The sequence below is a fragment of the Sceloporus occidentalis genome, unplaced genomic scaffold, assembly GCF_023333645.1.
Source record: "Sceloporus occidentalis isolate IW3139 unplaced genomic scaffold, rSceOcc1.0.p SCAF_20, whole genome shotgun sequence".
Lineage (NCBI taxonomy): Eukaryota > Metazoa > Chordata > Lepidosauria > Squamata > Phrynosomatidae > Sceloporus > Sceloporus occidentalis.
The window spans coordinates 14739764-14750576 of NW_028317000.1; the positions used below are offsets into that span (position 1 = coordinate 14739764).

Consider the following 10813-nt stretch of genomic DNA (forward strand, 5'->3'; position numbering starts at 1 on the left):
CCTTTTCTGCTCTGCTCTCTGCCTTTGCAAAAGGGGGTGCAATTCACGCCAATGTCCAGCAGAGGGCAGGACGAGACAAGGCTTTTCCTGGGGATTGGGGGTATGTGCCAATCTATATATATACTACTCCGCCTTTTGGGGGCTCAGCAGCAAGCCAGATCCTTCTCTGGCACAGGGATCCTCCTAATAGCCCAAGCTGTGCTTTGCAGGTAAGCATTTGGCTATGAAGGCTGATGCATGGAACTGGGGGGGCAGGAGGGACCCCCAAAAGGAAGGGGAAAGCAGTGGGGTCTAGTGGCTAGAGCAGAGCCCGGGAGGGGAGGCTTTGTGGGGGGGAGGGTCATTCAAGACCATCTTTGCTACCCAAAATGCAGATTCTGCTCTAATCTGCACTGCACAATTAATGCAGTTTGCTCCCCCCCCCTTTGCTATGGATCCCTGGGATTTGTAGAGCTCTCTGAGAGAAGAGTCTGAGCATCGTCACCAAACTAGAAGTCCCAGCATCCCACAGCATGGAGCCATGGCAGTTGCAGCAGTGTCAAGATGCATTTGTCCCTGCAGCGCGAGTCTGTTGCTTGCAAGAGACTGAGAGAGAGAGGAAATAAAAGGGTTCTCATCCATCCCCCCCCCCCCCAACTCTCTTAGGACCCATCCACGCTTCAGAAACAATCCAGTTTGAGACCGCTTTAACTGCCCTGGTTTAGTGCCACAGAATCTTGGCACCAGAACTCTGTGACAGAGGAGGTTAAAAATTTCTCACAACATTACAGATCCCAGGATGGCATAGCATGGAGTCATGGCACTCAAAGTGGGCTCAAACTGCATTTATTCTGCAGTCTAGATGCAGCCCTAGTCTTACAATGAATTTCCAAAGGTCAGATAGATAGATAGATAGATAGATAGATAGATAGATAGATAGACAGACAGACAGACAGACAGACAGACAGACAGACATGGGAGGGAGATAGATAGATAGATAGATAGATAGATAGATAGATAGATAGATAGATGTAGATTTGCTGCCCAAGGCAAAGGACAAAATGGTACCCAGGCTTCCCATCCAGAAGGGCAACTGGGGATGATGGGATGGCATCCCCCATCATCCCTGGAAGGGGAAAAGAGACTGGTTCAAAGGGGTGGCATTGCCCGCAGGGGCACCCACAAGTCTTCTCTGCCAGCCAGGGTTGGCCACACGAAGACGAAGACTTTGCCCAAAGCAAAGGTCCCTTTCAACAGCTCTGGGTGAACTGAGGTGTGTTTTTGAGTTCTCCAAGGAGAGGAGGCTGTGTGACCAGCTTCCACGATCAGTTCTTTTCTTGGGAGCTGGCATCATTCAGTGTCCTGGTTGTTTGGGAGAGTCCAGAGAGTGCCAAAAAAGTGCCCTCCTAGGGCACACGCCTGCGCTGCTGCAAACTCAGTTTTGCAAGTGTGTTTGTGTTGTATTTTGAGCCCTGAATGCAAATGCGGCCCTGGCAAAACAGAGGCCAAGGATCCAGATGCCTTCTTGGTGCCTCAGACTTCCTCCGTTGCTTCGTGGTTAGGACTTCCCTGCGGTGCGGTCCTTTCCCCGCCGGCTACAGCTTTGCCTTTAACGAAAAATAAACTATAGTTTCGTTTTGTGCTAAAGTGTCACTTGCGTAGATAAATATATAGAGGCAGGGAATTTCAGATTAAAGTAGCTTGAATCAATAGGGAAGTAAGGGCTTCAGGAAGCCATCCGTTAAAAAGACAACGACAGTAAAGTGCAGCAACCCACTCCTTAAAAAGCCAATGCTCGCAATGTACAAGAAGCTTCTAATAAAAGAGCCAACGTCAGCCGCATGCAGGAAACCATAAACTAAAAGGCCAGTGTCCACCAAAGCCCTCCCTCTTCAATCTTGGCTCCATCTCTCAATCGACATCAAGATTTCTATTTCCTGGGGTCCCTTCCTTCCCCTCTGACTTCCAGACTTTGGGAGTCTTACGTTGTGGTTTTCAAATGCACCTTTTCCCAGCTCTTTGCATGCTCTTCTCCAGCAAGCTGTGGGATGAAATGACGCCAAGAGCATTGGGAGAACAATGAGGTGCACATTTGCACACAACTCTTGAACCAAGGATATATTATCTCCCGCATCCGGGGAGCAGCCACCAAGAAGGCCTTCCACCACCCATTTCTTCACTCAGAGTGGTCTGCATGGAAGATTGTAGCACCTTGGAGTGGGCATCTCCATCTTCCGGACCTTTGGTCCAGCCTTCGGAATCGGAGAGCTGGGAGGCTTCAGGGGCCGCTCTGGAACCAGCCAAGAGCGAAGCATCGCTGCACGGCGAAAGGGGGAAAGCAGAGCCATTCCACTTTGGGGTCACTCCAAAAAATGGCCTGCAAGAACCCCAGGCCTTGGCTACCATCTGTGAGGGTGCCGACCCAGAATCCCCCCATCCCTCGGGGGTCCATGCGCCCACCAGGAGCACCCAGGGACCCAGTTGCCTTCCTGACCGTTCGGTCTCTGGGTCATCGACTTGCTCCTCGCTGGCTGGGTCCTCGCAAGAGTCGGACGAGGTCTTCAGCGACGCGGAGAAGAGCCCTTCGGAGAGGAAGCGGGTCTTGCGGAAGGTAAGATTTGGGGGATTAAGATGGCGAGGAAGGGAATCGGGAGCCATGCCTTCCGGAAATGGGGTGCTTTCTTTGGAAAGGAAATCCTGACATTTACTAGAAGGATCCCTAGACAGCAAAGGTGAGGACTGTGTCGCTTGGGAGATAGTTGAAGTGGAATTATTGCACTATAATGATGAAACCTATTGGATGACCCTGGGCGAGTCACACTCTCTCAGCCCCAGAGGAAGGCAATGGAAAACCTCCTCTGAACAAATTGTGCCAGCGGTAAAGAGATTGTCACAGGCTCTCTCTCAGCCTTGTGCATTGTATACCTGTGGGTCTATAGACTGCGAAAGAGTCCCCCACTTGACTCCATTGCTTCATGCCACCATTTTGTAACATCTCCTCTCTTGGTTTCCCTCCTAGACCAAATCCTGGAAGACCTTCTTCACCATGGTGCACTGGTCCCTGAGGAGACGCAGCTCTTGGGTGCAGCTGGCCGGCCACGAAGGTCCGAGTACGAAATATGACAGGCAGAATGGAGTGGGGCTGTTTTTCTTTTCCCTTAGGCAGAGCAAAATGCTGGGCCTCTGGGAATCAAGTTCAAGACTGCTTTAAAGGGTCTTGCCTCTGAGGATGTGCAGAGTGTAAGCCCCCTCGATCTTATTGGAAAGCGGGGTAGAATTATTATTATTTCCTTCTTCCTCTCTCTGTTTCCAGACAAGGTTGAACCTTTTTATAAAAAGAAGGGAGTTTGAGATACAGTGAGCAGAATGGCAAGGGACCTGTTTCTCTTCTGCATCTAGATTCCTCATGGTGCATTTACCTACCTACCTACCTACCTACCTTCCTTCCTTCCTTCCTTCCTTCCTTCCTTCCTTCCTTCCTTCCAGGGAATTTCAAACCCAGTGAACGGGGACAAATCCTGAAGAAGTTCAGCGCGGTGGAAGATGCCTGCCTGGCTCAACTGATGACCGACGTCCTCCATCCCTTTGTGCCCGCTTACCATGGGGTGGTGGAGGTGGCCGGAGAGCGCTACATCCAGATGGATGACTTGCTGAGCGGCCTCGATATGCCCAGCATCATGGACTGCAAAATGGGCACACGGTGAGGCGGGTACCTCCAGCGTTGTGGGACTCTGAAGGTCCATTCCCTGGGACACTTGGGTGAATGTGGTTGAGGATGCCATCTTGGAGGCCCACCTTGGAGGTGTGATGCTACTCCGAAAGGTGGTGGACTCTCCATCTCTGGAAGTCTTTAGTAGGAAATTGAGTACTTGTGCTTGTACAATGCTAGTCGGATGGGCATCTTTCAGGGGTGCTCTAGTTGTGTTGTCTTGCATGCTAAGTCTGTGATGACCATGGGCACAACGTCCGAACATCCTCTTTGCTCTGTTTTTCCTTTGCTTCTTCATTCGCCCAGGACATACCTGGAGGAGGAGTTTGGCAAGGCGCAGCAACGATCGACAGCACGACAGGACTTATACCAGAAGATGGTGAAGGTGGACCCATTCGCACCCACAGCCCAGGAACACAGCCTGGGGGCCGTCACCAAACCCCGGTACATGCAATGGCGAGAGGACATCAGCTCCAGCGCTTCCCTCGGCTTCCGTATCGAGGGCATCACAGTAAGTCGCTGGACACAGTTTGCCGAAACGTAGCCTTTTGGGCTGCAGTGCCCAGCATCCCCTTAGCTTGGCATGTGCTTAGTGTGTGCTGAACCATTTATTTTCACTACGTTCAGTGTAATATTCTGAGCTTCCGTGTGGCAGAGAAGGCGGCAATGATGGTGTAAGTGGGTGAGACCTTTCTGGAGGTTGGCGTTGGTGGGTGAGATCTGTGCCAGGATCAGAGTTGGCGTTGGACAGGGCCCGTGCCACTGTGCCCTGTGTATCTCCCTAAATCTTCCCTCTCTGTCTCCAGATTGAAGGAGGAGCCATACAGAGAGATTTCAAGCAGACTCGCACCAAGGAGGAAATTGTCGAGATCTTTTTGATGTTCACCAAAAGCCGCCTGGACGTTCTGGTGAGACCTGGGACGGGAGAGGTTGGGGAGTGAAGGAATGCCACTTCACCAGGTTGCATACATACATACACACATGCTCCATCTGTCTCTGAATCAGTATCCCAGACTATCATCAGTGTGGAGGCCAGAGGCCATCCAATCCAGTCTCCTGCCAGGGCAGGAGATCCACCGCTAAACCTTGGGGATTTCCCAAGGAGTTTCCATGCGCGTGGGGACTTCTCCGTTCCTGTTCTGAGCATCGCATTTCCCGTCTGATGGCTTTCCTTTCTTATTCTGTCAGTGGGGAAATGCCCAGGGAGCAAAAGATATTACATATTATATAGTATATAACAGAGAAACAGAAAGGTCCCCAATTAGCAAAGGGGTTAGATAAGGCTGTATCCTTTCACCCGACCTGTTCAACTTGTATGCAGAACATATAATAAGAACAGCAGGCTTGGTGACAGAAGAAGGAGGAGTGAAAATAGGAGGAAGGGATATCCATCTGAGATATGCAGATGACACCATACTACTAGCAGAAAACCTCAAAGACCTGGAAACACTTCCTAAGGAAGATCAAAGAAGAAAGTACAATAGAAATAGTCAAAGAGTTCCCATGCCTGGGATCGAACGTTGATAGAAATGGGGGCTGCAGTCAGGAAATCAGAAGAAGATTAAGAATGGGGCTAAGAAAGAAGCAGCAAAGATCCTAAATTGCAAAGATAGGCAACTGAGCACAAAGGTGAGCATCATACAAGCCACAGTATTCCCTGTTACCTTGGATGGGAGTGAGAGCTGGGCCATTATAAATGGTTATAGGAAGAAAATCCATTCCTTTTAGTTGTGGGGCCGGAGAAGAGGGATGAGGATCCCATGGACAGCTCAAAGGACAAACGAATGGGTCCTAGAGCAGATCAAGCCAGAAAGATCCCTAGAAGCCCAGAGGACCAAACTGAGGCTTCGGCCACATTGTGAGAAGGAAGGGAAAGACCAGAATGCTGGAGAAAATGGAGGGAAGCAGAAAGAGAGGGAGGCCACATGGCAGATGGAGGATGGACTCTCTTAAGGAGGTCGTCATGATGGGTTTTATGGGGCTGCAGGCATTAAGCAGAGCAGGGAAGGACAGGGCTCCTGGAGATGGCTCCTCCATAGGGTTGCCATGAGTCACGATTGACCCGAGGACAGTTGACAGCAATATATTCTATTCTAGCAAGGGGTCTTCTTTGGAGAGGGGTGAGGCCTCACCAATTCCCTTTGCCTTTGCAGAGCGCCTACCTTGCCCGCCTGGAGAGCATGCGCACAGCCCTGGAGGAGTCCACCTTCTTCAAGACCCACGAGGTGAGAGGAGCCTTGGGAAGGCCCTTCTGCTTGCTTCTTTGCCAACTGAGGGCAGGGGCAGACGGAGGAGAAGCTCCGGTGAGGAAGCTGGGGACAAGCAGATCCACGTTTGAGCTCATCCCATGGAATAGCCCTCCCAATCGGCAGCGGATGGCAATGAAGCCACTCCAGTGCCTTTAAAGAAACCACAGCCGCATCCACACTGCAGAGATAAGACAGATTGGTGGCGGAGGGGGTGCGTGCCTTCGAGTCCTTTCCGACTTGTGGCGACTCTAAGGCAAGATTGGTTCAGAGGGGTCCTGCCATGGCCTTCCCCTGAGGCTGAGAGAGTGTGCCTTGCCCCTGTGCGTTTCTATGGCCGAGCTGGGATTCAAACCCTGGTCTCCAGAATCACAGTCCGACATGCAAGCCACTGCACCACACTGGCTCCAGTTTGATCCTTCTTTCATTGCCATGGCTCAATGCTGTGGGATTCTGGGGACTGTAGTTTGGCGAGACATGGAGCTTTCCCACAAACTACAAATCCCAGGAGTCCACGGAATGGAGTGGCGGCAGTTAAAGCAGTATCAAATTGGATTATTTCTGCGGTGCAGATGCAGCCTGGTAACTTTTATCAAAGTTTCCTTTGAGGAAAGGAATTCAGACCCCCAAAAACTCAAAATAGAAATCAGTCGTTTTGGAGCCCCTGGATGCGTCTGCACTGTAGAAATAATGCGGTTTGGCACTGTTTTAAATGCTGCAGCTCCATCGGTGGCATCCTGGGATGTGTAGTTTTGCAGCCGCCAAGCTATATGTAAGATTAATTTTTGTTATTTCCTGCCACTTTCTGCTGAGTTTTGCTGCAAGAGACCCTGAACTTTTCCATCCCTGCCAGGAAAAGACGCCCTTCCTTTCCGGTTTCCATTATGCAAGATTGCCAAGGACTTCACTGGGGAAGGCACCTTTCACAGCAAGGGGGGGGGGGGGGGCTGGAAACCCACCCAGGTCCCCAGGTGATCTTGGGCTACAAGTCCCATCATCCCCTGGCTCGGCCTGATGGGAGCTGGAGTCCAGCCATACCTGAAGGCCTGCGCATTGCATTGTCCCTCTTTTAGGGAGCTCTTAGAGCCTCTGGGTTATCTGGAAACGACTTAGCTTTCTTAAATGAGGAACCATCTCCCAGGAGGCAGAAATAGAGCCAACTCACTTGGAAACCCCAATGTTTTGCAGAAGTACAAACCGCACTGCTGAATATCAACTTGTTGTTGGACTCCAGATCCCATCAGCCACAGCCTTGAATGCTGGGAGATGCAACCCAATAACGCCTGCAGAGCTACAGACACGATTCCTCCTTGTCCCCCAGTCTCTTGTTCTACTCAAAACAGGATTAACAATTGCATTCAGGGCTTGGGTTTTATATTACAGGAGTGGCTCTTGGATTGCAGGTCCTAGCCTTCCTCAGGCTGGCCAGGGCTGCTGGGAGCCGCAGTCCAATAACATTTGGAAAGGTGCACATTTCCCCACCAAGTTAAAACGTATGTGCCCCTTTCCCAGTTTCCCATCTGCGTACTCAGTTTGCACTTTCCTTTCTCAATCATGTGCTTCATGGCCATGCTACCTAGGGGATGCTGGGAGCTGCAGTTGCTTAAAAAGGAAACGTCCCCAGACTCCGACTCTTGGCGCCAGCCATCCTAAACCCTATCGTGCCGTCCTTTCATGTTTTGATCGCCCAGGTGATCGGCAGTTCCTTGCTTTTCCTCCACGACCGGAAGGGACATGCCAGCATCTGGATGATCGATTTCGGGAAGACGCTACCCACTCCTGGCGGGCTTCACCTCCACCACGACACGGCCTGGAGCCACGGAAACCATGAGGACGGCTACCTCCTCGGCCTGCGGCACCTCACCCACACGCTGCAAGCCTCCCTGCGCAAGGCGGAAGAAGGGCGAGAGTCGGAGGTGGCCCATTCTTGAGGTTGCTAGCCCTTTGTCCGGGAGACAAAGTGGAAGGAGACGCCACCAAGGAGACCCTGCAATGCCCAAGGCTGTGCCAACCACAATTACCAGCATTCAGAAGATGGAGGGAGATCTACGGAGACGTGGCGCTCCAGGGCTTTGCAAACTCTGTGCATTTGCTGCTGGTCCGTTTCTTGCCCTGAAGGCAACCAGGCAACTATGGATGCCAGCCATGAAAGCCTTCGGCTTCACGTCGTAACTGGTAGCCTTTAGGGACCAAGGGAGACCCCAACTGTGTGTCATGTTTTGTCCAAAGACAGCATAGGAAAGTGGATTTAGAGGAACGTATGAATATGGTGTGTCTCTCTTAACAGCTGTGGGATTGTGAAGGGCGAGTTGTGAGTTCGAATGCCATTCAGCAAGGGTGCATCTCTCTCCGCCGGCCAAACTGACCACTGGTTTCCCTGTTTCATTCTGGTTTCTCTATGGCAGGGATAGAAGAATGTAAGAGGCCAGGGGGAAAGCCTTGGAGGACCACCTTCTCATTGCAAAAATAAAACATTTTTGCCCCCAAATGCCTGCGTGAACCCCTTTTCTACATGTTTTTGCCCGCTTGCAAAGGCTGAGGGGAGTCCAATGCCTGCCCTCTGCCCATCCTTAGGGTCATTCAAAGGGACAGCAACGGATGCAAGCATAGCCTTGCTTTTCATCCTCTGGACATGTTGGTTTGCAACAGAGAAACCATGCACAAACAGGGCCATTCCCAAGCCAAAGGGGCAAGCTCCTCCTTTGCCCGCTACACCCTGCTGCCCAAAGCCAATGCCAACAAGTTTCCCCCCTTCCTTCGCTCTCTCCCACTCTTCCCCTGGCATCCTTCTGCTGCCATCTCACAGCTCCTTTTAATAAAAACCTGGTTGCTGGGAGACTGCAGTGAGACGGAGTGGGAGGAAAACAGCCATTCGGCTGGGATTCAATTAGAGAGGATGGCACAGACATGATGCCACCATGCCCAACAGCAGACTTGGTCCAAAACGGGGCATTTGGCCAAGCCTTTGAGCCCTGGCACCTATTCCTTGTGAGGAATTGTAGCAAGGCAGCTTTTTTGAAGGATTTCCCTATGACTGCGAATAGTTGAACCCAATCTCTTGAGGCCCAAGATAGGAAGAGTTTCATTTTAATTTTTATTTGGCTTTGCTTTCTCTTTCCTGTCTGTTTTATTCCGGAAACCAGAGACTTCCCCTCAAAACGCGGCATGAGACGCATGGGTTCATGGCCGAAGCTGGCCTCCTGCCGGCCACAAGGAGCATTGCTAGACAAGGCCTTGTTGTTGCAAGTCATTTTTGACTTGTGGCAACCCTAAGGCAACACTATGCTGGGGAGTTCTTGGCAAGCTTTGTTCAGAGGAGGCTTGTCATTGCTTTCCCCTGAGGCTGAGAGCATGCGCATTGCCCAAAGTCACCCAATGGGTTTCACAGCTGAGCAAGGATTCGAACTCCAACCACTACACTGCACTGTCTCAAAGGCCATTTTTGCCCTTTATGTGCCGTTTAGGCAATTTTTGACTTATGGCGACTCTGTGACCGAGGGACTTCCATGATCCCTCCTTGCTCAGGTCTTGAACGGCATCCAATCCACAAGGTCTCCTTGCCTTCAATTAAGCACAACAGTCCTTTCTAATTGAGTCATAAAGTCTATATTCTCCCATAATAAGCCTGCCTAGGCCCTTCTCTGAGGCTGCATCCACACTTCAGAAATAATCCAGTTTGACACCACTTCAACAGCCGTGCCTCAAATTCTCAGAATTGTAGTTTATTTTGGCACCAGAGCTCTCTGACAGAGGAAGCTAAACACCTCAGAAAATTAGTTTCCCCATACTTTCATAGCATTGAACCATAGCAGTTGAGAAAGTGGCGTCAAACTGGGTTATTTCCACAATGCGGATGCCGTCTGAGCCTTATCCATCTACACAACTTTCTTGCCAGAACCCCAGTGTTTAGTTTGAACTTTAAAATAAAAAGGTGTTTAAAGAGTTATAGGCTTTTGTGTCAAGAGAGTAATCTTTGAGGTAACTGTCAAAGGAGATTACTTGGGTAAGTGACCAAACTGGAGAGTGAAGTTAAATTAAAACCCCTGAGGTAAATCGCTGAGGTAATTGACTGGAAAAGATAGGAGAAAAAGTGTCCCATCTGTAAAAAATATTACTCAGTTCTTAACAGCTACTTAGTGATTTCCTACTTTATAGTTCAGAAAGTAACTTGGAAAGTGATTTCTGAGGTAAAAAAATTGGTATGAAGAAGGAAATCACTAAGTGGCTGTTAAGAACCAAGTCTCACTTGAATGCCCAGCTGAGGCAAAGAGTAGTTTAAGAGTATTTCCTGAGGTAAAAGTTTTGGGTAATTGTAAGGAAATGCTATAAAGATCCCTCCTAAAAAAAGGTCAAAGCTACAACAGTACTAGAAATGGGGTTTTTTTGGTGGGTTTTTCAGGCTATGTGGCCATGTTCTAGAAGAGTTTATTCCTGATGTTTCGCCAGCATCTGTGGTTTGGCATCTTCAGAGAAACAGGTTCAGAAGAAGTGTCAGAAATGGTGGAAGAAGAGGTGGTTAGTGAAGAAATAATGGCCAGCCTTGATATTTCAATTTCTGAACCTATTTCTGAGTAATAGCAACCCTAAAGGGGAAAAAAAGGTTGGGGTTTTTGTGGTTTTTTGCAAGATGTGTCCAGAGGTTTGCAGTGCCATCCCCTGAGGCTGAGAGACTGTGACTTATCGCCCAGGGTCACCCAGTGCGTTTCTATGGCCAAGTGTAGATTCAAACCCTGGTCTCCATAGTCTGGTCCAATGCTCAAACCGCTACACCACACTGTCTCCACTTTTAGTAACCCTCTGTTAGGATTTTCTTGGCAAGATTTGTCCAGAGATAGTTTGCTTTATGCCTTCCTCTGAGGCTGAGAGAGCGGGAGTTGCT

General features: G+C 50.0%; 1 protein-coding gene across 3 annotated transcripts; it reads left to right on the forward strand.

The window, feature by feature from the left end:
* Positions 1–136: 136 nt before the first annotated feature.
* Positions 137–8521, forward strand: LOC149302147 (inositol-trisphosphate 3-kinase B-like). 3 transcript variants are annotated; one of them, XM_089483143.1, is made up of 8 exons: positions 137–209; positions 1995–2590; positions 2999–3083; positions 3466–3679; positions 3995–4199; positions 4495–4596; positions 5842–5913; positions 7626–8521. In XM_089483143.1, exons 2-8 carry the CDS (start codon positions 2174–2176, stop codon positions 7863–7865), a joined length of 1335 nt encoding a protein of 444 aa, XP_089339269.1. In that variant the 5' UTR covers positions 137–209; positions 1995–2173; the 3' UTR covers positions 7866–8521. The 3 variants fall into 3 exon arrangements, with proteins under 3 accessions (XP_089339269.1, XP_089339268.1, XP_089339270.1); XM_089483142.1 differs by having other exon boundaries at positions 139–209; positions 2017–2590; XM_089483144.1 differs by having other exon boundaries at positions 139–209; positions 2017–2590; positions 7123–7717.
* The last annotated feature ends 2292 nt before the right edge of the window (positions 8522–10813 follow it).